The sequence below is a fragment of the Pecten maximus genome, chromosome 11 (assembly GCF_902652985.1).
Source record: "Pecten maximus chromosome 11, xPecMax1.1, whole genome shotgun sequence".
Classification (NCBI taxonomy): Eukaryota; Metazoa; Mollusca; class Bivalvia; order Pectinida; family Pectinidae; genus Pecten; species Pecten maximus.
The window spans coordinates 15,725,039-15,746,400 of NC_047025.1; the positions used below are offsets into that span (position 1 = coordinate 15,725,039).

Sequence of the window (21,362 nt, forward strand, 5' to 3'; positions counted from 1 at the left end):
GTGTTTGATAACTATATAAAATTGTTATTTTATATATATGATTAGTTATAAAGGAGTTCAAGCTTCAATGAACACGCCAAACAAAGTCACCATACCTTGATGCGTGACAGTAGTGTGTAATAGGCATTGTGATCTTAACCAGGAATATTGTACTTCAACATTGTATTGTTTGGATGGTATATATATAAAGTGATTTAGAAAGAGGAGGTACCTGTTCGACACACCTGTGAAATTCGCACCTGAGGTATGTTCTGATTTTTTCCAGCTACACGGATACACCCAGGAGAAGCCGGGGATGGGGGAGTATCTGTGTATTGGTGACTACATCTGTCTTTACTGTGAGGAAACGGAGGGATACGTATACAGCGCCCAGTCAAGGTAAGGCCCGGGGGTTCGGAATGTGAGGGGTGGGGCAATTTGTGCCGCATTATATATATTTTTAGTTGAATCACATTTTCCCTGTACCGCCTGTCTTTTGTCGAGAAAATTTTAGATGGTACCCCGGGGGTATAAATTAAAAGTACCTGAATATGATTCTTAAGATTTTTACCGATATGTAGATCGATACACATAATTGGGCGATGAACTTCATTTCGGGCAGAAATGCACCCATGTTTGTGAGCGTGCACTCTGTCACTGGGTACGTACATTGGGAGTAGATGCCAGTCGTGTAGAAAAGCTATATATTCAAAGAAGATCAGGTAGAAAGGACGTTTTGATTGGTATATACTTTTATAAGGACGGCGTCTTGAAACCACTGAGCCGAGGGAAAAAATGGAAATTGGTGCATAATTTGTATTCTTATGAAAAGTAAGACTAGAATAGTGTGAGGGTGAGGCCGGGTCTGTTTCGTGTTCTAGATAGCCAGAAGGAATTAGTGAACGCCATTGATTCTTAATGTGTATATTGAAAGTTAGTCTGCAAGGAGTTTGAAATGGTTTAAAGATCAACGAATTCTGTAGATATCAAGGTCACCTTGGCCATCTATACGCCTGTCATCATCACCGTGTCTATCAAACGATTTCGATCGGAAATTTCACCGGAATGTTGTACCCTCTAGCCCCCAATTAGTCGTCAACTGGTATAGCAGTTAGCAAAGGTCGAGGTCATCAGATAGGTGGAAACTGTTTCTCATGAACTCTAGTGATAGTGCCGATATAATGTGCCACAACTTCTACTTCAACATACTATTGTGCTAGGACTTTCTGATTTTGTTTCTTCTTGCGTCATACCTTGTCTTTTTATAAAATCACAATTATAACTATTCCAAATCAAATATATTGATTCTTACAATCCTGTCAGATTGGAGGAACAACACAGAGGATATTGTTAGAGTGGTGGTCTTATAGGATCTACGATTCGTCACGGTCTGTGATTCTGTTCACTTGCCTTGGTACAGCGCGAAATTTGCCTTCTTATCGCATATATCAAAATTTTAATAAATGTTGGTGATATTCTTAATATACTTTTTGTCAGGTTAATTAAGTTTCCCCCCTCTTGTCAAATATCAAAAGGATTGTAATTCTGTACAAAGTCCGCACGTTTATGGAAAAATTAAATGTACCACGACTAATTTATGTTTGACGGCAGATTCCAATATCAGTTTTCGAGATGTTTTCCTTGTCTAGTAACAGATACTCGTCAGAGATTTTACCCCTCCCCGTGTTTATAGGGTAATTGTTGGTGCTCCCCACATACACGAACTCAACGACATGGTCAGATAGACAATAGCCTGATTCAACACATGAAATACAAATACATGTATGGAACTTGTCTCTTTCAAATCATTAATTTTTTTTATGACAGCTGTCTTGTTTGACATACCATGACTTTTATAAAAAATATTCCGTTTCTGTCCCCGTTATTTACGAGCATCATAGTCAGTATTTATGTAACGTTATGTATAGAGTTATGGTATACTCAACGGAACAATAATTCTCCGTAATTTCGGCGACATACATATCGTCATGCGCAGTATGATAAACTCGACTCGTGCTCATAAACGCAATCTCAAGATGGTCATCTGTGCAAACATCCAAACTGACCACCCGTTGACCGGAAATACACCTTAAATAAGCCATCACGTCTGGCCTTCCAGTTCAGTGGCCTTTGTGATAGACATCCAATACTGACCACAGACATATGACCAGCAGGGCTCCGGACGATTGTTCCGCGTGGATTATTTTCGGTATATCTCTATTGACAGCTTTACCACCCTATACAGGTTTTTATCGCCCCCTACGTCCGTCTCAAAGTGGCCGGATTGGAGGTATGCTGCTGGACATCGGGTAACGGCGTAGGGGGAAGGCCTGGTTTAAGGTTCACATACCCAGCATGGTGTCGTCTTGGAGTTTATTTTTTGACCGGATATGCCTATCACATTATACTTAATACCTAAACGTCTTTTGTTTAAATAGATCCCTAATACTTACTCGGTAAAAAGCACGCGTCCAGAATTCGGTGGATTAGATTTGATTATACCTATCATATATTAATATCGAGAAAGATGCATTTTGTTTCAACAATTCTCCAGGAAGCCCATACAGGTAGTTATCGAACCAAACATGACCATAAAATTAGAAATAACAACAATAAAATGTATTAATATGTCCGAAATGAAACACACGAGACACGAGACAAAAATCCTCTTGTGACGTAAGCCATTAACTATATGATCAGGGTTCTAGGTTTTGGCGTCAGTCCGTATATATATAAGCTTAAGTTTTCCTCACTTTTTACCTGATAATATTTCCCCTTTGTCATTATTCAAAAGTCCACACGTAATAAGTCACGCGCTAGCATGGGACCTCGGGACATAGGAAGTGTTGATTTTCCATCCCTGGGTATATTTTATCTAGATTCCGCCTCGAGATATAAGAATCGTCGATTTCTCCATCCCTGGGTAAATGTTATCTCGATTAATCTCTCCATCCCTGGGTATATGTCATCTCGATTAATCTCTCCATCCCTGGGTATATGTCATCTCGATTAATCTCTCCATCCCTGGGTATATGTCATCTCGATTTCTCCTCGAGATGTAGACATAGGCCAAAACCATGAAGCAATTCATTTCTTCAAGTAACACATTCTGTGCTCAAATCATAATTTTTCTGACTTGTTAATAGAGCTACATTGTATATTGGGCATTCTAGAATTGCTGTCTTCCTTAGCTTGACCTGATTACCGCATCAAGGGCTGCTTTGTGTTGCTGTTCTTTGACTTCAGGAGTTTGTGATTATTTGTGTCCTTTACGTATTGTGTAGTTATATTTTATACAGATATATAGTTTTCGTGGTATGTGTTAAACATCTTCGCTAGGCAAAGCCGGAGTGTAACGCAATCATAAGCCCCGGCTAGCGAAAATGTCCTTTCGGTGGAAATCTCCTTAGTCTTGTCGTCCTCTCAGAGCCAAACATTACGGAATTAAATAAACCTCGGGATTGTTGAGTCTTCGCTCCATTTGTTTGTTTTCTTTGTATTTATAAGCGCACCATTTTTTAGAATAGACAAATTCTGTGATGGTATCGCAGTATTTCTGTGAATTGGTACATGTATTCAGGACTTATTATTCATAGGGTTTCAATAGTTCTCTGACCTTTGTATGGGGTCTGGTATATTTCCAAGAATGGCTACCCGGAACCAAGCGTGATGCCCCTCCCCCTTCCTGATTCTGTATATAACGTAATCTGAAGTCTCCGTCATTGTCTGACAAGTTCTAACATAATATCTTATTTAAACATAATTATTGTCAGACTTGTAACAAAGGATTAGGCACAAGTTATAACAACTTATTGACGCATTCTCCCAATATAATTTTACATATAGAAGACTAATAATGCAGTGAAAACAGGCATTTTCTACAATAATACAATATGTATTGCTATCAAGAGTTGTAGCTGGGTTCAATAAAAGTTTGCACATATCTAAAGACATCTGATCACGTTAACGGATCCTAACATCATTTAGTGATCATTCTGTGTGTTACACTACTGTTTATATTTTAATACAATACAAACGGCGTACAGTGTATGATTTTGTGTTGTTTAACGGTCCTCGGACAGTTGAATTGAATTGACCCAGTTAAAGTTATGTAGGTGCTTAGGATCTTAGGTACAGTATAGCTTTATACACTTGGTATGCATGAACTTAGTCGACAGCTTATCCTATGATCAGTTCAGAAAGTATCTCCACAAGTCTAGGACCATTATCTCGTCTTGTCATATAACCCAGATACAGACACAACGTGTCCCTTGTCCAAACGTACATACCATATAGACTTAATGGCCCGAAACTACTAAAAAAAAATACCTTACGAGAGCCCGACATATTTCATCTTTTGTATATTTATCTCTGAGCTTTTATCATTCATTCTAGGATTGGAAATGCAGATTATTATTCTCAGGCTAAGTGTTGTTTGAATAAGAATGTTAGCGAGTTTTATTAATTTATTTAGTTCTGAGGAGCAGTAGGGACATTCATCCTGTCGATCTTTTTTTACATCATGTTTTGTTTAACAACGAAACGAGACCATTACACTGATCACACGTGCTATTCCGTCACACAATATCATACAGAACCCACATAGCACCAAGTCAGAAACAATAGAAATACATAGTTTAAGCTTAAATCTTTTACTTAACTTGATCAACTGATGCACTTACGTACCTGGAGACAAGTTATACACGTTGGCATTAATTAAAAATATACGTATTAAACTTTCTCGCCATTGTGACATACCAGAATGTACCACGTGGTTTTTAAGTGACAGCCGAAGCTATGCTTGTAGTACCACGGGTATTGTCGAATTCAGGGAACTTAAACTAAACTGCCCAATGTGATATCCTAAGTCAGGGGATAATTCTGGTAGCATGATTGTGTTCGGATACGTAAACTAAGCAGGAATTATAGAATCAAAGAAGGCAAAGATATCATAATTGGAGACACCTCCCAGAAGTCAGGAAGCCGATAATTTCTTAACTCAGAAATCCCCCATTAGAACTCGACCATTTCCTACTCTGAAGCATCCCCAGATACACAGGAATCTGTCTACATTCGGAACATCTCGCATACTTTTTCAGCCTAGGAAAAATGACGAGGATTCCAATTAATATTGATATGATTTTATACACAGAGACCCAACGCTAAACCGTCGGTACGGGACAACTCGCCCACCAATTGTATACGTCATAAATCAGGATCAAAATTAAAGAGAATGTATTAGATTTTCATTTTTGCCCGTGCTGGCTTACAAAACAGACACGTTATCTCTGTAATATGGCCATGAGCCATCAGGTGGTCGTTGCATAAAGATACGCTTTTAAACGCTCGTGGGTAAATTGGCACTTCGTTTCTTAGCGTTACAAGTTTCAAATCAAACACGAGGATCGTTTGTAATGTATAACTACGCTACTGTTGTAGGATAATATGACAGGGGGAAACACGACTGGGTAGACGACCCAGTGTTCCTTTACTTCGCAATACCATTTGAGTAAGGAATTATTTTATATAAAATGGCTGAAATCTGAAATCTACAAATATATATATCCATATAATAATTACCGTGATGAAGCCTCTTAAAGTGTATGCCTATTACGTTGGTAGACCAGCTGTGTATTCTAGGGTGTGCAGAGTTCACAACGTAACAGGTGCCAAACCGAATTACACTCACCGTGTATTACAAAATTAAATATTCTAGCCTTTTACTTTTTCTTGATTTAATCGATTAATACTACTGGTATCGGTTCCCTCCTTAGCTTCATTTTCGTTTAGAGAGCATTTAGCGGAAAAACTTACTTAATGGAATTTCCTTAAATTCTGTAATGATATCCTCTGATTTTTATTTTATTTTAGAGGATTTCATTAAATTAAGGAAGATTGATGAAGCTGCATACCAGAAATAATGACCTATAACCATAACACCATATGACACCAGATATATTAGGAAATAATCTGTGATCCGTACATGTGTCTAGGCTACGTACCTTGGACTCTTCCATTGAGTATTGTTTTAAGTCTGTCTTTTGGACCACAAAATGACAGATGACAACTAATATAGAAGACTATAAACTTCATTTATTTTAAAACAATTGCGAACAAACACAAAAATACAAAGAAAGTGCCAAAGAAATCGTTCTTGGTTTGAGTAATCAGAACTAGGAATTTTTTTTTTAAAGTTCGATGAGTTCACGATAACATTTCCAGTATAAGTATGTGAAGAATTTACAGGAGTGCAAAGACCTCTATTACCCTTGGCTGTTTACCGTCTTGGGTGCTAATATTTTACACTTTGTAGAGCAATATTCTCACTATTCGCCACAAAGAACCCCAGGTTCACTCTGTATCCAGGTATTATTTACACATTATAAAGTAGAATTAATTATAAATGGTGTTTGTCCGTTAATTATTAAGCGAGACATCCCAATTATGTTTTGGTTACTGAGGCTCGCCAGACGATCATTACTATTCGTGTAGTCCGTCGGGAATAGTTCACCGGCGTGGGTTCCGAGTACTACACACGTTTCTGCCTGTGGCGTGATTAATACAACACAAGGGACCCCAAAGATGCGCATTCTGATCCGGACGGGCCAAACCTCCGTCATTTTTTTGTGCCTTTTACTTTGAGGTTTTTGTTTTTAATTTGCATTCCAAGTCCAGATGTTCAAAGTACATAAATTTTAACATGGAAAACTGAAAACCCTAAAATTAGTTCTCACAAAAAAAGAAAACAACCAAAAACTTTTAGGAATACACACTGTCCCACCAAGATTTCATTGTATTCCCATTTTATGTTTTACATAATGTACATACCGTAACTTCGTACTGTGATCTATAGAAATTGCTACCCCCGATTATATAGCCACAATTTTATTAATTTATGTGTGTTAATGTTAATGGAAAACTCTTTTATGTTACAGCTCTTCAAACAATGGATTATTTGTATACATAAATCAAGAACGGAACCGGCCTAAAAATATACCTAACCAACATGGTGAGTACGAGTCGCAGAACCTGTTTCTCACATCAGTTCCAACGCAAGATAAATATGATACAGTTATATGTTATATTTAACAGGAAACTCAGCCAGTTTAAAAATATTCGTTGTATTTCAGGCTTGAAAGGTCTTCAGTAAACTATATTACTAATTATAAAAGATTCCGTATTTCACATTCTAACAACACAATTAGACACGTACACGGCTATTAAACAACGGGGACAGGCACAATGAGTGTCAATTTAAGATAAGTTATTACATATTCATAATGTACGTCATATAGAAACATGGACGTGTTCCCGATATTTAGTGTCACCTAATGAGACAAAAAATATAATGTAAACCTTTATTCCGACGTTCTTTTGTTCGGGAAGCATCCCGAAAAAAACTTAGTAATTTAGAGTAATGTTTGCAGAAAGTGTATAAGTAAGTTAAGTGCATACAAATAACGATTTCAGCGCAAGAGAAATACCAAGAATGTGTTATCTCATTGTCGAGTCTCTGTGAGAATGATCTATGCGAGTGTGCGGTTATTAGATTTTATATCAGGACAGCACAACAGCACCATATCAGTGCAAGCAAGAAGTTCTTAGTTATCAATTACATAAACTTTATACATATGTGAAGTTGTAGAGCATAGGAGCACAACTACATATAGGCATATAATGAGTAGAAATATTGATTGGGAAAAAAATGTTCTAGAAATATAATGATAATGCTATTTGTATGAAGAACAAGGTAAATTCAGAAGCATTATATATTGAATGAATTATGTTGTTTTAATAATACAGGTATTTAAATTATATTGTTTTAATAATACAGATCAACCATCTTGATGAATCTCTTATTAATGAGTTCAAGTTTTTTTTCTAGAAATCTCATAATAATGCATGTACATCTACAAATGTTTATAATTATAGCATTATTAAATTAAACAAGAAATATCTTTAAAAAAGATAAACGGCATAGTTTTACTGCTAGTGGTTATAATGTAATACTTCTGGTGAAATAAATCAACGAACTAATGCGTTTCAGCACGTATAACAAAATTAGATCAGTTTGAATCATTTTTGGTAATAATAAGACTGCATTTGAATCAGGAATATGATTTTATCAATGTGTCATTTGAAAAGATACATCCACTTATTTAGCTTGCATTCAATCCTAACTTTGTTTCGTTTTTAACTGCATATCTGCATTTTGCACTGACTGCTACATTGACCAATCACATACTTAATCTTGACCAGCAACGCCACCTGTCGCGTCATATCCGGGGCCAAAACAAAACCAGACGGCTATGCCGAAAAAAAGGTCTTCCCCTCATTTTGATGATATTTCTATACAGTTTATCTGCATTAACGACCTTGTATGTGAATCCCATCGTTATTGTTTCTATAGATATATTTATATTATGACGTCTGCTAGGACTTCTGTGAAACTGACTACCGGAACCGGAAATAGGAAACTTAAATCATCATACATTTCTAAGGCGTTGTGAACATTCCATACAGCATGAATATCGATAAAACAATTGGCAGGCTTGCCTTGTCTTTAATGTATTTGATGTACTCCAAACGTTTACGTGATATCAAGTGAAAGATGGATATTCCTATTTGTTCTGTAAATAAACCGTTAGTTGTTTTGGAGGTAATGTATTCCAAGTTTCTATAGACTACCAGTTAGGCCTATTAATATTTAAGATATTAGGCCTATTAATATTTAAGATATTAAGATACGACTTCAGTCCCCTATTATGATTTATTGAGAGTCAGTATTGTAGATAGCGGACCTTATTGTAAAAATGGCTATCATTTCTTTTTTAATGTTCTTTCTGTGCACATCAGTGGTTTTAATTGTTTCAAAATCTGAATCTGAATGACGTTTGCTAAATGATTTATATGTAGACATATTACAATCTGGTACTCCGGGTCTGTCTTTTCAATACAATAATGATATTTTTCGGAATGTGAAAAAAAATATATAAATAAATAAAAATCTGGCGCCTGTTTCATCAACATTCCTTAACTTAAACCTTTCCATAGGAAACCATTACAAAATTTAAGAATTTCTCTAAGATTCTTTCTGTAAGTTCTGTAATACTTTACCGCGGAAGATTTTAAGTTAAGGAATTTGCTTAGTACAGGAACGTTGCTGAAACCCTGGTGGTTTTAGTACGTAATACTTGTCTATTTCATTTGTGTGGCTTTTCACATAGTTTTCTTTCTTTTCTTTGAATTGTTACAATACTGTTACCTGACGCCCAGTTATACCATTTATTGTAAATTAAACTGGAGGAAAGAGCGTTGATCATGAGTGTAAAAAATGTGTCAAATCCTCTTGGTAAATATATATTGTGTTGAACTAACCTAGACACCTTTGACTAAGATTAGCTAGGCAAAACATTGAATTCATAATTCTTCAGTAAGCTACCAACATTTTATATTAGGTGTTCATATGGACCGCTGATATTGATATTTAACAAATATATCAAAACGATGTTGATGAATCATAGGTTTTCAGGACATTGCATGGTGGACATATAGGGCCTAACACAAGTTAGCTATTGAAGAGTTAGGATGGAGGGCCTAACACAAGGTAGCTATTGTAGTGTTAGGATGGATTGTGTGGTGGACATATAGGGCCTAACACAAGGTAGATATTGTAGTGTTAGGATGGATTGTGTGGTGGACATATAGGGCCTAACACAAGGTAGCTATTGTAGTGTTAGGATGGATTGTGTGGTGGACATATAGGGCCTAACACAAGGTAGCTATTGTAGTGTTAGGATGGATTGTGTGGTGGACATATAGGGCCTAACACAAGGTAGCTATTGTAGTGTTAGGATGGATTGTGTGGTGGACATATAGGGCCTTACACAAGGTAGCTGTTGTAGTGTTAGGATGGATTGTGTGGTGGACATATAGGGCCTAACACAAGGTAGCTATTGTAGTGTTAGGATGGATTGTGTGGTGGACATATAGGGTCTAACACAAGGTAGCTATTGTAGTGTTAGGATGGATTGTGTGGTGGACATATAGGGCCTAACACAAGGTAGCTATTGTAGTGTTAGGATGGATTGTGTGTTGGACATATAGGGCCTAACACAAGGTAGCTATTGTAGTGTTAGGATGGATTGTGTGGTGGACATATAGGGCCTAACACAAGGTAGCTATTGTAGTGTTAGGATGGATTGTGTGGTGGACATATAGGGCCTTACACAAGGTAGCTATTGTAGTGTTAGGATGGATTGTGTGGTGGACATATAGGGCCTAACACAAGGTAGCTATTGTAGTGTTAGGATGGATTGTGTGGTGGACATATAGGGCCTAACACAAGGTAGCTATTGTAGTGTTAGGATGGATTGTGTGGTGGACACATAGGGCCTAACACAAGGTAGCTATTGTAGTGTTAGGATGGATTGTGTGGTGGACATATAGGGTCTAACACAAGGTAGCTATTGTAGTGTTAGGATGGAGGGCCTAACACAAGGTAGCTATTGTAGAGATAGGATGGATTGCGTGGTGGACATATAGGGCCTAACACAAGGTAGCTATTGTAGAGATAGGATGGATTGTGTGGTGGACATATAGGGCCTTACACAAGGTAGCTATTGTAGAGATAGGATGGATTGCGTGGTGGACATATAGGGCCTAACACAAGGTAGCTATTGTAGAGATAGGATGGATTGTGTGGTGGACATATTGGGCCTAACACAAGGTAGCTATTGTAGTGTTAGGATGGATTGTGTGGTGGACATATAGGGCCTAACACAAGGTAGCTATTGTAGTGTTAGGATGGATTGCGTGGTGGACATATAGGGCCTAACACAAGGTAGCTATTGTAGAGATAGGATGGATTGTGTGGTGGACATATAGGGCCTAACACAAGGTAGCTATTGTAGTGTTAGGATGGATTGTGTGGTGGACATATAGGGCCTTACACAAGGTAGCTATTGTAGTGTTAGATTGTGTGGTGGACATATAGGGCCTAACACAAGGTAGCTATTGTAGAGTTAGGATGGATTGTGTGGTGGACATATAGGGCCTAACACAAGGTAGCTATTGTAGTGTTAGGATGGAGGGCCTAACACAAGGTAGCTATTGTAGTGTTAGGATGGATTGTGTGGTGGACATATATAGCCTAACACAAGGTAGCTATTGTAGTGTTAGGATGGAGGGCCTAACACAAGGTAGCTATTGTAGTGTTAGGATGGATTGTGTGGTGGACATATAGGGCCTAACACAAGGTAGCTATTGTAGTGTTAGGATGGAGGGCCTAACACAAGGTAGCTATTGTAGAGTTGGGATGGATTGTGTGGTGGACATATAGGGCCTAACACAAGGTAGATATTGTAGTGTTAGGATGGATTGTGTGGTGGACATATAGGGCCTAACACAAGGTAGCTATTGTAGTGTTAGGATGGATTGCGTGGTGGACATATAGGGTCTAACACAAGGTAGATATTGTAGTGTTAGGATGGATTGTGTGGTGGACATATCGGGCCTAACACAAGGTAGCTATTGTAGTGTTAGGATGGATTGTGTGGTGGACATATAGGGTCTAACACAAGTTAGCTATTGTAGTGTTAGGATGGATTGTGTGGTGGACATATAGGGTCTAACACAAGGTAGCTATTGTAGTGTTAGGATGGATTGTGTGGTGGACATATCGGGCCTAACACAAGGTAGCTATTGTAGTGTTAGGATGGATTGTGTGGTGGACATATAGGGCCTTACACAAGGTAGCTATTGTAGAGATAGGATGGATTGTGTGGCGGACATATAGGGCCTAACACAAGGTAGCTATTGTAGTGTTAGGATGGATTGTGTGGTGGACATATAGGGTCTAACACAAGGTAGCTATTGTAGTGTTAGGATGGATTGTGTGGTGGACATATAGGGCCTAACACAAGGTAGCTATTGTAGTGTTAGGATGGAGGGCGTGGTGGACGTATAGGGCCTAACACAAGGTAGCTATTGTAGTGTTAGGATGGATTGCGTGGTGGACATATAGGGCCTTACACAAGGTAGCTATTGTAGTGTTAGGATGGATTGCGTGGTGGACATATAGGGCCTAACACAAGGTAGCTATTGTAGTGTTAGGATGGATTGTGTGGTGGACATATAGGGCCTAACACAAGGTAGCTATTGTAGTGTTAGGATGGAGGGCCTAACACAAGGTAGCTATTGTAGTGTTAGGATGGATTGCGTGGTGGACATATAGGGCCTTACACAAGGTAGCTATTGTAGTGTTAGGATGGATTGTGTGGTGGACATATATAGCCTAACACAAGGTAGCTATTGTAGTGTTAGGATGGATTGTGTGGTGGACATATAGGGCCTTACACAAGGTAGCTATTGTAGTGTTAGGATGGATTGTGTGGTGGACATATAGGGCCTAACACAAGGTAGCTATTGTAGTGTTAGATTGTGTGGTGGACATATAGGGCCTAACACAAGGTAGCTATTGTAGTGTTAGGATGGATTGTGTGGTGGACATATAGGGACTTACACAAGGTAGCTATTGTAGTGTTAGGATGGATTGTGTGGTGGACATATAGGGCCTTACACAAGGTAGCTATTGTAGTGTTAGGATGGATTGTGTGGTGGACATATAGGGACTTACACAAGGTAGCTATTGTAGTGTTAGGATGGAGGGCCTAACACAAGGTAGCTATTGTAGTGTTAGGATGGATTGTGTGGTGGACATATAGGGCCTTACACAAGGTAGCTATTGTAGTGTTAGGATGGATTGTGTGGTGGACATATAGGGACTTACACAAGGTAGCTATTGTAGTGTTAGGATGGATTGTGTGGTGGACATATAGGGCCTAACACAAGGTAGCTATTGTAGTGTTAGGATGGATTGTGTGGTGGACATATAGGGCCTTACACAAGGTAGCTATTGTAGTGTTAGGATGGATTGTGTGGTGGACATATAGGGACTTACACAAGGTAGCTATTGTAGTGTTAGGATGGATTGTGTGGTGGACATATAGGGCCTAACACAAGGTAGCTATTGTAGTGTTAGGATGGATTGTGTGGTGGACATATAGGGCCTAACACAAGGTAGCTATTGTAGTGTTAGGATGGATTGCGTGGTGGACATATAGGGCCTTACACAAGGTAGCTATTGTAGTGTTAGGATGGATTGCGTGGTGGACATATAGGGCCTAACACAAGGTAGCTATTGTAGTGTTAGGATGGATTGCGTGGTGGACATATAGGGCCTTACACAAGGTAGCTATTGTAGTGTTAGGATGGATTGCGTGGTGGACATATAGGGCCTAACACAAGGTAGCTATTGTAGTGTTAGGATGGATTGTGTGGTGGACATATAGGGCCTTACACAAGGTAGCTATTGTAGTGTTAGGATGGATTGTGTGGTGGACATATAGGGCCTAACACAAGGTAGCTGTTGTAGTGTTAGGATGGATTGTGTGGGGGACATATAGGGTCTAACACAAGGTAGCTATTGTAGTGTTAGGATGGATTGTGTGGTGGACATATAGGGCCTAACACAAGGTAGCTATTGTAGTGTTAGGATGTATAGCGTGGTGGACATATAGGGCCTAACACAAGGTAGCTATTGTAGTGTTAGGATGAAGGGCCTAACACAAGGTAGCTATTGTAGTGTTAGGATGGATTGCGTGGTGGACATATAGGGCCTAACACAAGGTAGCTATTGTAGTGTTAGGATGGATTGTGTGGTGGACATATAGGGCCTTACACAAGGTAGCTATTGTAGTGTTAGGATGGATTGCGTGGTGGACATATAGGGCCTTACACAAGGTAGCTATTGTAGTGTTAGGATGGAGGGCCTAACACAAGGTAGCTATTGTAGTGTTAGGATGGAGGGCCTAACACAATGTAGCTATTGTAGTGTTAGGATGGATTGCGTGGTGTACATATAGGGCCTAACACAAGGAAGCTATTGTAGTGTTAGGATGGATTGTGTGGTGGACATATAGGGCCTTACACAAGGTAGCTATTGTAGTGTTAGGATGGATTGTGTGGTGGACATATAGGGCCTAACACAAGGTAGCTATTGTAGTGTTAGGATGGATTGTGTGGTGGACATATAGGGCCTAACACAAGGTAGCTATTGTAGTGTTAGGATGGAGGGCCTAACACAAGGTAGCTATTGTAGTGTTAGGATGGATTGTGTGGTGGACATATAGGGCCTAACACAAGGTAGCTATTGTAGTGTTAGGATGGATTGTGTGGTGGACATATAGGGCCTAACACAAGGTAGCTATTGTAGTGTTAGGATGGATTGTGTGGTGGACATATAGGGCCTAACACAAGGTAGCTATTGTAGTGTTAGGATGGATTGTGTGGCGGACATATAGGGCCTAACACAAGGTAGCTGTTGAAGAGTTAGGATGGATTGCGTGGTTGACATATAGGGCCTAACACAAGGTAGCTATTGTAGTGTTAGGATGGAGGGCCTTACACAAGGTAGCTATTGTAGTGTTAGGATGGATTGTGTGGTGGACATATAGGGCCTAACACAAGGTAGCTATTGTAGTGTTAGGATGGATTGTGTGGTGGACATATAGGGCCTAACACAAGGTAGCTATTGTAGTGTTAGGATGGATTGTGTGGTGGACATATAGGGCCTTACACAAGGTAGCTATTGTAGAGTTGGGATGGATTGTGTGGTGGACATATAGGGCCTAACACAAGGTAGCTATTGTAGTGTTAGGATGGAGGGCCTAACACAAGGTAGCTATTGTAGTGTTAGGATGGATTGTGTGGTGGACATATATAGCCTAACACAAGGTAGCTATTGTAGTGTTAGGATGGATTGTGTGGTGGACATATAGGGCCTTACACAAGGTAGCTATTGTAGAGTTGGGATGGATTGTGTGGTGGACATATAGGGCCTAACACAAGGTAGCTATTGTAGTGTTAGGATGGAGGGCCTAACACAAGGTAGCTATTGTAGTGTTAGGATGGATTGTGTGGTGGACATATATAGCCTAACACAAGGTAGCTATTGTAGTGTTAGGATGGATTGTGTGGTGGACATATAGGGCCTAACACAAGGTAGCTATTGTAGTGTTAGGATGGATTGTGTGGTGGACATATAGGGCCTAACACAAGGTAGCTATTGTAGTGTTAGGATGGATTGCGTGGTGGACATATAGGGCCTAACACAAGGTAGCTATTGTAGTGTTAGGATGGAGGGCCTTACACAAGGTAGCTATTGTAGTGTTAGGATGGATTGTGTGGTGGACATATAGGGCCTTACACAAGGTAGCTATTGTAGTGTTAGGATGGATTGTGTGGTGGACATATAGGGCCTTACACAAGGTAGCTATTGTAGAGTTAGGATGGATTGTGTGGTGGACATATAGGGCCTAACACAAGGTAGCTGTTGAAGAGTTAGGATGGATTGTGTGGTGGACACATAGGGCCTAACACAAGGTAGCTATTGTAGTGTTAGGATGGAGGGCCTTACACAAGGTAGCTATTGTAGTGTTAGGATGGATTGTGTGGTGGACATATAGGGCCTAACACAAGGTAGCTATTGTAGTGTTAGGATGGATTGTGTGGTGGACATATAGGGCCTAACACAAGTTAGCTATTGTAGTGTTAGGATGGATTGTGTGGTGGACATATAGGGCCTAACACAATGTAGCTATTGTAGTGTTAGGATGGATTGTGTGGTGGACATATAGGGCCTAACACAAGGTAGCTATTGTAGTGTTAGGATGGATTGTGTGGTGGACATATAGGGCCTAACACAAGGTAGCTATTGTAGTGTTAGGATGGAGGGCCTTACACAAGGTAGCTATTGTAGTGTTAGGATGGATTGTGTGGTGGACATATAGGGTCTTACACAAGGTAGCTATTGTAGTGTTAGGATGGATTGTGTGGTGGACATATAGGGCCTAACACAAGGTAGCTATTGTAGTGTTAGGATGGAGGGCGTGGTGGACGTATAGGGCCTAACACAAGGTAGCTATTGTAGTGTTAGGATGGAGGGCCTTACACAAGGTAGCTATTGTAGTGTTAGGATGGATTGTGTGGTGGACATATAGGGCCTAACACAAGGTAGCTATTGTAGTGTTAGGATGGATTGTGTGGTGGACATATAGGGCCTAACACAAGGTAGCTATTGTAGTGTTAGGATGGATTGTGTGGTGGACACATAGGGCCTAACACAAGGTAGCTATTGTAGTGTTAGGATGGAGGGCCTAACACAAGGTAGCTATTGTAGTGTTAGGATGGATTGTGTGGTGGACATATAGGGCCTAACACAAGGTAGCTATTGTAGTGTTAGGATGGATTATGTGGTGGACATATAGGGCCTAACACAAGGTAGCTATTGTAGTGTTAGGATGGATTGTGTGGTGGACATATAGGGCCTAACACAAGGTAGCTATTGTAGTGTTAGGATGGAGGGCCTAACACAAGGTAGCTATTGTAGTGTTAGGATGGATTGTGTGGTGGACATATAGGGCCTAACACAAGGTAGCTATTGTAGTGTTAGGATGGATTGTGTGGTGGACATATAGGGCCTAACACAAGGTAGCTATTGTAGAGTTAGGATGGAGGGCCTTACACAAGGTAGCTATTGTAGTGTTAGGATGGATTGTGTGGTGGACATATAGGGCCTAACACAAGGTAGCTATTGTAGTGTTAGGATGGATTGTGTGGTGGACATATAGGGCCTTACACAAGGTAGCTATTGTAGTGTTAGGATAGATTGTGTGGTGGACATATAGGGCCTTACACAAGGTAGCTATTGTAGTGTTAGGATGGATTGCGTGGTGGACATATAGGGCCTAACACAAGGTAGCTATTGTAGTGTTAGGATGGATTGCGTGGTGGACATATAGGGCCTAACACAAGGTAGCTATTGTAGTGTTAGGATGGATTGTGTGGTGGACATATAGGGTCTAACACAAGGTAGCTATTGTAGTGTTAGGATGGAGGGCCTAACACAAGGTAGCTATTGTAGTGTTAGGATGGAGGGCCTAACACAAGGTAGCTATTGTAGAGTTGGGATGGATTGTGTGGTGGACATATAGGGCCTAACACAAGGTAGATATTGTAGTGTTAGGATGGATTGTGTGGTGGACATATAGGGCCTAACACAAGGTAGCTATTGTAGTGTTAGGATGGATTGCGTGGTGGACATATAGGGTCTAACACAAGGTAGATATTGTAGTGTTAGGATGGATTGTGTGGTGGACATATCGGGCCTAACACAAGGTAGCTATTGTAGTGTTAGGATGGATTGTGTGGTGGACATATAGGGTCTAACACAAGTTAGCTATTGTAGTGTTAGGATGGATTGTGTGGTGGACATATAGGGTCTAACACAAGGTAGCTATTGTAGTGTTAGGATGGATTGTGTGGTGGACATATAGGGCCTAACACAAGGTAGCTATTGTAGTGTTAGGATGGATTGTGTGGTGGACATATAGGGCCTAACACAAGGTAGCTATTGTAGTGTTAGGATGGATTGTGTGGTGGACATATAGGGCCTTACACAAGGTAGATATTGTAGTGTTAGGATGGATTGTGTGGTGGACATATAGGGCCTTACACAAGGTAGCTATTGTAGTGTTAGGATGGATTGCGTGGTGGACATATCGGGCCTAACACAAGGTAGCTATTGTAGTGTTAGGATGGATTGTGTGGTGGACATATAGGGTCTAACACAAGGTAGCTATTGTAGTGTTAGGATGGATTGTGTGGTGGACATATAGGGCCTTACACAAGGTAGCTATTGTAGTGTTAGGATGGATTGCGTGGTGGACATATAGGGCCTTACACAAGGTAGCTATTGTAGTGTTAGGATGGATTGCGTGGTGGACATATAGGGTCTAACACAAGGTAGCTATTGTAGTGTTAGGATGGATTGTGTGGTGGACATATAGGGCCTAACACAAGGTAGATATTGTAGTGTTAGGATGGATTGCGTGGTGGACATATAGGGCCTAACACAAGGTAGCTATTGTAGTGTTAGGATGGATTGTGTGTTGGACATATAGGGCCTTACACAAGGTAACTATTGTAGTGTTAGGATGGATTGTGTGTTGGACATATAGGGCCTTACACAAGGTAACTATTGTAGTGTTAGGATGGATTGTGTGGTGGACATATAGGGCCTAACACAATGTAGCTATTGTAGTGTTAGGATGGATTGTGTGGTGGACATATAGGGCCTAACACAAGGTAGCTATTGTAGTGTTAGGATGGATTGTGTGGGGAACATATAGGGCCTAACACAAGTTAGCTATTGAAGAGTTAGGATGGATTGTGTGGTGGACATATAGGGCCTTACACAAGGTAGCTATTGTAGAGTTGGGATGGATTGCGTGGTGGACATATAGGGCCTAACACAAGGTAGCTGTTGAAGAGTTAGGATGGATTGCGTGGGGGTGACAAACAAGACTCTAAGTAATAAAACAGGCTACATAAAACTACGGGGGCGACTCAACGTCGAACCGGAAGTTCGCCGATTGCTTCTGTGCTTTTACTATTAACCAAGAATATTGTATATCATGCAGAGTACGAACCATTTTTTTGGGTTCATTGTACTGACAAATCCAGGGGTTCATTTATTTTGTGTGCACCAAACATGCGTAAAACCTTGTCTTAAAAATAATCACATATGAAAAATACATTGAGGTACAAACTACTGTTTGTCAGTCAGTCCGTGATGAGATTGTCGTACAGGGCCAGTTCAGACATGACGTCATTTCCGGGTTGCCACCGAACTGTTCTGACTTAAAGATGGATACATAGCCAAGTGAAAACAGGTTCTTATAGCTGTGACGTATGTACAGGCGATATAACTATTATTTTTCACCGCCACGAAAAAATAAATATTAGCACATTCTGTCATGTAAAATAATCAGTAATGTGTTATCAAATTCCAAGTATAGGTATGGAATGGGAAAATTGGAGAGAAACGTTGATCACATTCGAAAGGTGTGGTAGATTATTATTCCATTAGTCAACGAGAATGCGTAGGAGCTTGGCACCAATTCCCAATGATAGGTATAAGTCAAAATAGAAAATGCAATATAGACACCCCCATATGTATGGGTACCCAAAATGTACGTAATGTCTGGTATCCGAACTTGTGCTACATGCAAGACCAGATTTCCCGACATAAATATTGTATATAGATTGATTTTTTTAGTGTATATGGAGTCACGTTTATAGGTCAAAGGTCAAAAGGTGCGCTGTTTCAAATATGTCTTCGATTGGGCAACAATTTTTGAACTATAAAGATCTATATCGTAATGAATGATAAGTGCTCAGTCTGTCATTGGCTCATTGGGACAAATGGGTCATTGCGACCTTCATTTTTAGATTAAATGTCAATTGGGTGACACCCCCCCCCCCCCCCCCCCCCCCCCCCAAAAAAAATGGAGAATGGGATGGGAGACACATGTTTTACTTACAAAAACAAAATTAGTCAATTCCGTATTTTATGAAATACAAATGAATTGTGTTTTGTAAACATACAAGAAATATATGGTAATACGTTCACTGGTCGATGACCTCAGCTAACCATCAATATGTGATGTTATATATGGGAACCGCCCCACAAATCACGACTTCCTATACACCTCCCGAGAGAAACGGTGTCGATCGACGATTTGATAGGTGATATGATTGAGTACACGTGTACCATTATACAGACAGATACCGTCGGACGTGTATATACATTACAGAGTCCACCTATAAAATTACGTACCGGAACAGAGCCTCATTTATGTAAATAATGAAAAAATACGCCAATAATTTTGTACGTCATCAAACTTCAGGATAGCAAATGAAAAATACATCAAGAGGAAATCATAGGTACATCTTCTTAATTTTTTTGTAGCTAAAGTAAAATAGTGACATTGTCCGGAGATGTGCGGTAACCCTGTAAGTGACCCGGAACACATTGACTATGCTCGGTAGACTAGTTTGTATATAATACAAATAAAATTAAGTAATCAGAAACAACATATGTTTCAAGAACAAAATCTTTCGGCAAATAATTATTTTCAAGCCGCGGTTGGTTTTCCGAAACAACTGATACACGTTTACCTGATCCGCGTTTGCCTGATACGCGGTCACTTTTTTAAACATCGGACATATATGTCAACAGATCCTTTACTGCCACCAGGAATTGTAATAAATCCGTTACGTAACCTTACTTAGTGCCCGTCTTAGAAACAACATGTCAGACAAATTACACACACGTGTTGATGCGCGGTCATTAACACATTTAACAGGAAACACACGTTCAGGGAACTACTGCGGACTGATAATGATGTATTGTGAGACACGGCCTTCCCATACCTAAACACGTCATAGCTTGCATATCTCTAAAATGTATATGAAGAACTAACTTTCTTAATATTGCGGGAACAAATTTAAAGTTAAACCCCATGTAGACGGATGTAAGATTTAATTATTAAGTAGCTCCTTCGGGTTTACTTCCAGCTCAGTCTCATTTGCCGATTGTTTATCGGCACATTGGCACGCGAGGAATGACATAGGTACAGCGGTGTAATTTGGGAGTAATTAAGATAAGATGTTTAACAGGTGAGAGGTGCTATGTAGGTTCGACAGACCGTGAAATATATGATGCATACGTTCTGGAGAGTTTACATATCTCTGATACATGCGGTACAGCACACTGTGCAACAACTGCCGCCTGTAATAGTTAAGTTGAAATATGTGACATTTTTAAGCTAATTATTTTCTTAAGCTATGGAGCGTTGATGAAATAGGGACCAGACCGCTATATACCCGGCACCAGAATGGTAATAACTCCTTAGGAACCAAACCTTATAAACCTTATATTTTTTATGATCTTGAGCTCTCGCTTGTGCTCGCCAAATCTTCTTGGCAAAAATTCTTACCGCGAAAAGCGCATGCCTGCTTTAGCACATTGCAGGTGGTTAAGAGCACAGGCGCTTGCATAGAAAATGCGATTTTCAAAAAAAAAAAAAAAAAAAAAAATAGCTTAACAGATTACACATACCACTGTCATATCAATTTTTTTTTGAAAATCGCATTTTCTATGCAAGCGTCTGTGATTAAGAGGGGACTGACAGCACTGAGAATCGGATGTAGTTTCACGATCGCCTGCGATGGGCTTTGTTTTAGTGGACGCCCAAGACCAAGCAAGGCCTGTGGAGGCGACGTAAAGTAGAACTATTTAGAACTGGTGGTTTCTTCGATTTGTGTGACCTCTTCAAATGGGACATCGAAGAGACCTAAGATTGATCCTCATTGCAGCACGTCTTGTATGTCTCTTTGAGGTTCGAGTTCCTCTGGTCGCCTCCTGATCAGCTCCCATTTGCTGGCTGTTGCACATAAATCATGGCTACTTTGTACGC

At 39.9% G+C, this 21,362-nt stretch overlaps 1 protein-coding gene across 4 annotated transcripts in view; it reads left to right on the top strand.

Annotated features, from left to right (window-relative positions):
• Positions 1 to 21,362, top strand: part of LOC117337127 (inositol 1,4,5-trisphosphate receptor type 1-like) — a 178,225-nt gene that overhangs the window by 31,369 nt on the left and 125,494 nt on the right. For all 4 annotated transcript variants that reach the window (XM_033897929.1, XM_033897925.1, XM_033897926.1 and 1 more), the window contains exons 2-3: positions 266 to 378; positions 6,915 to 6,988. In XM_033897929.1, coding sequence (XP_033753820.1) covers positions 266 to 378; positions 6,915 to 6,988 — 187 coding nt within the window. The remainder of the gene's footprint in view (positions 1 to 265; positions 379 to 6,914; positions 6,989 to 21,362) is intronic.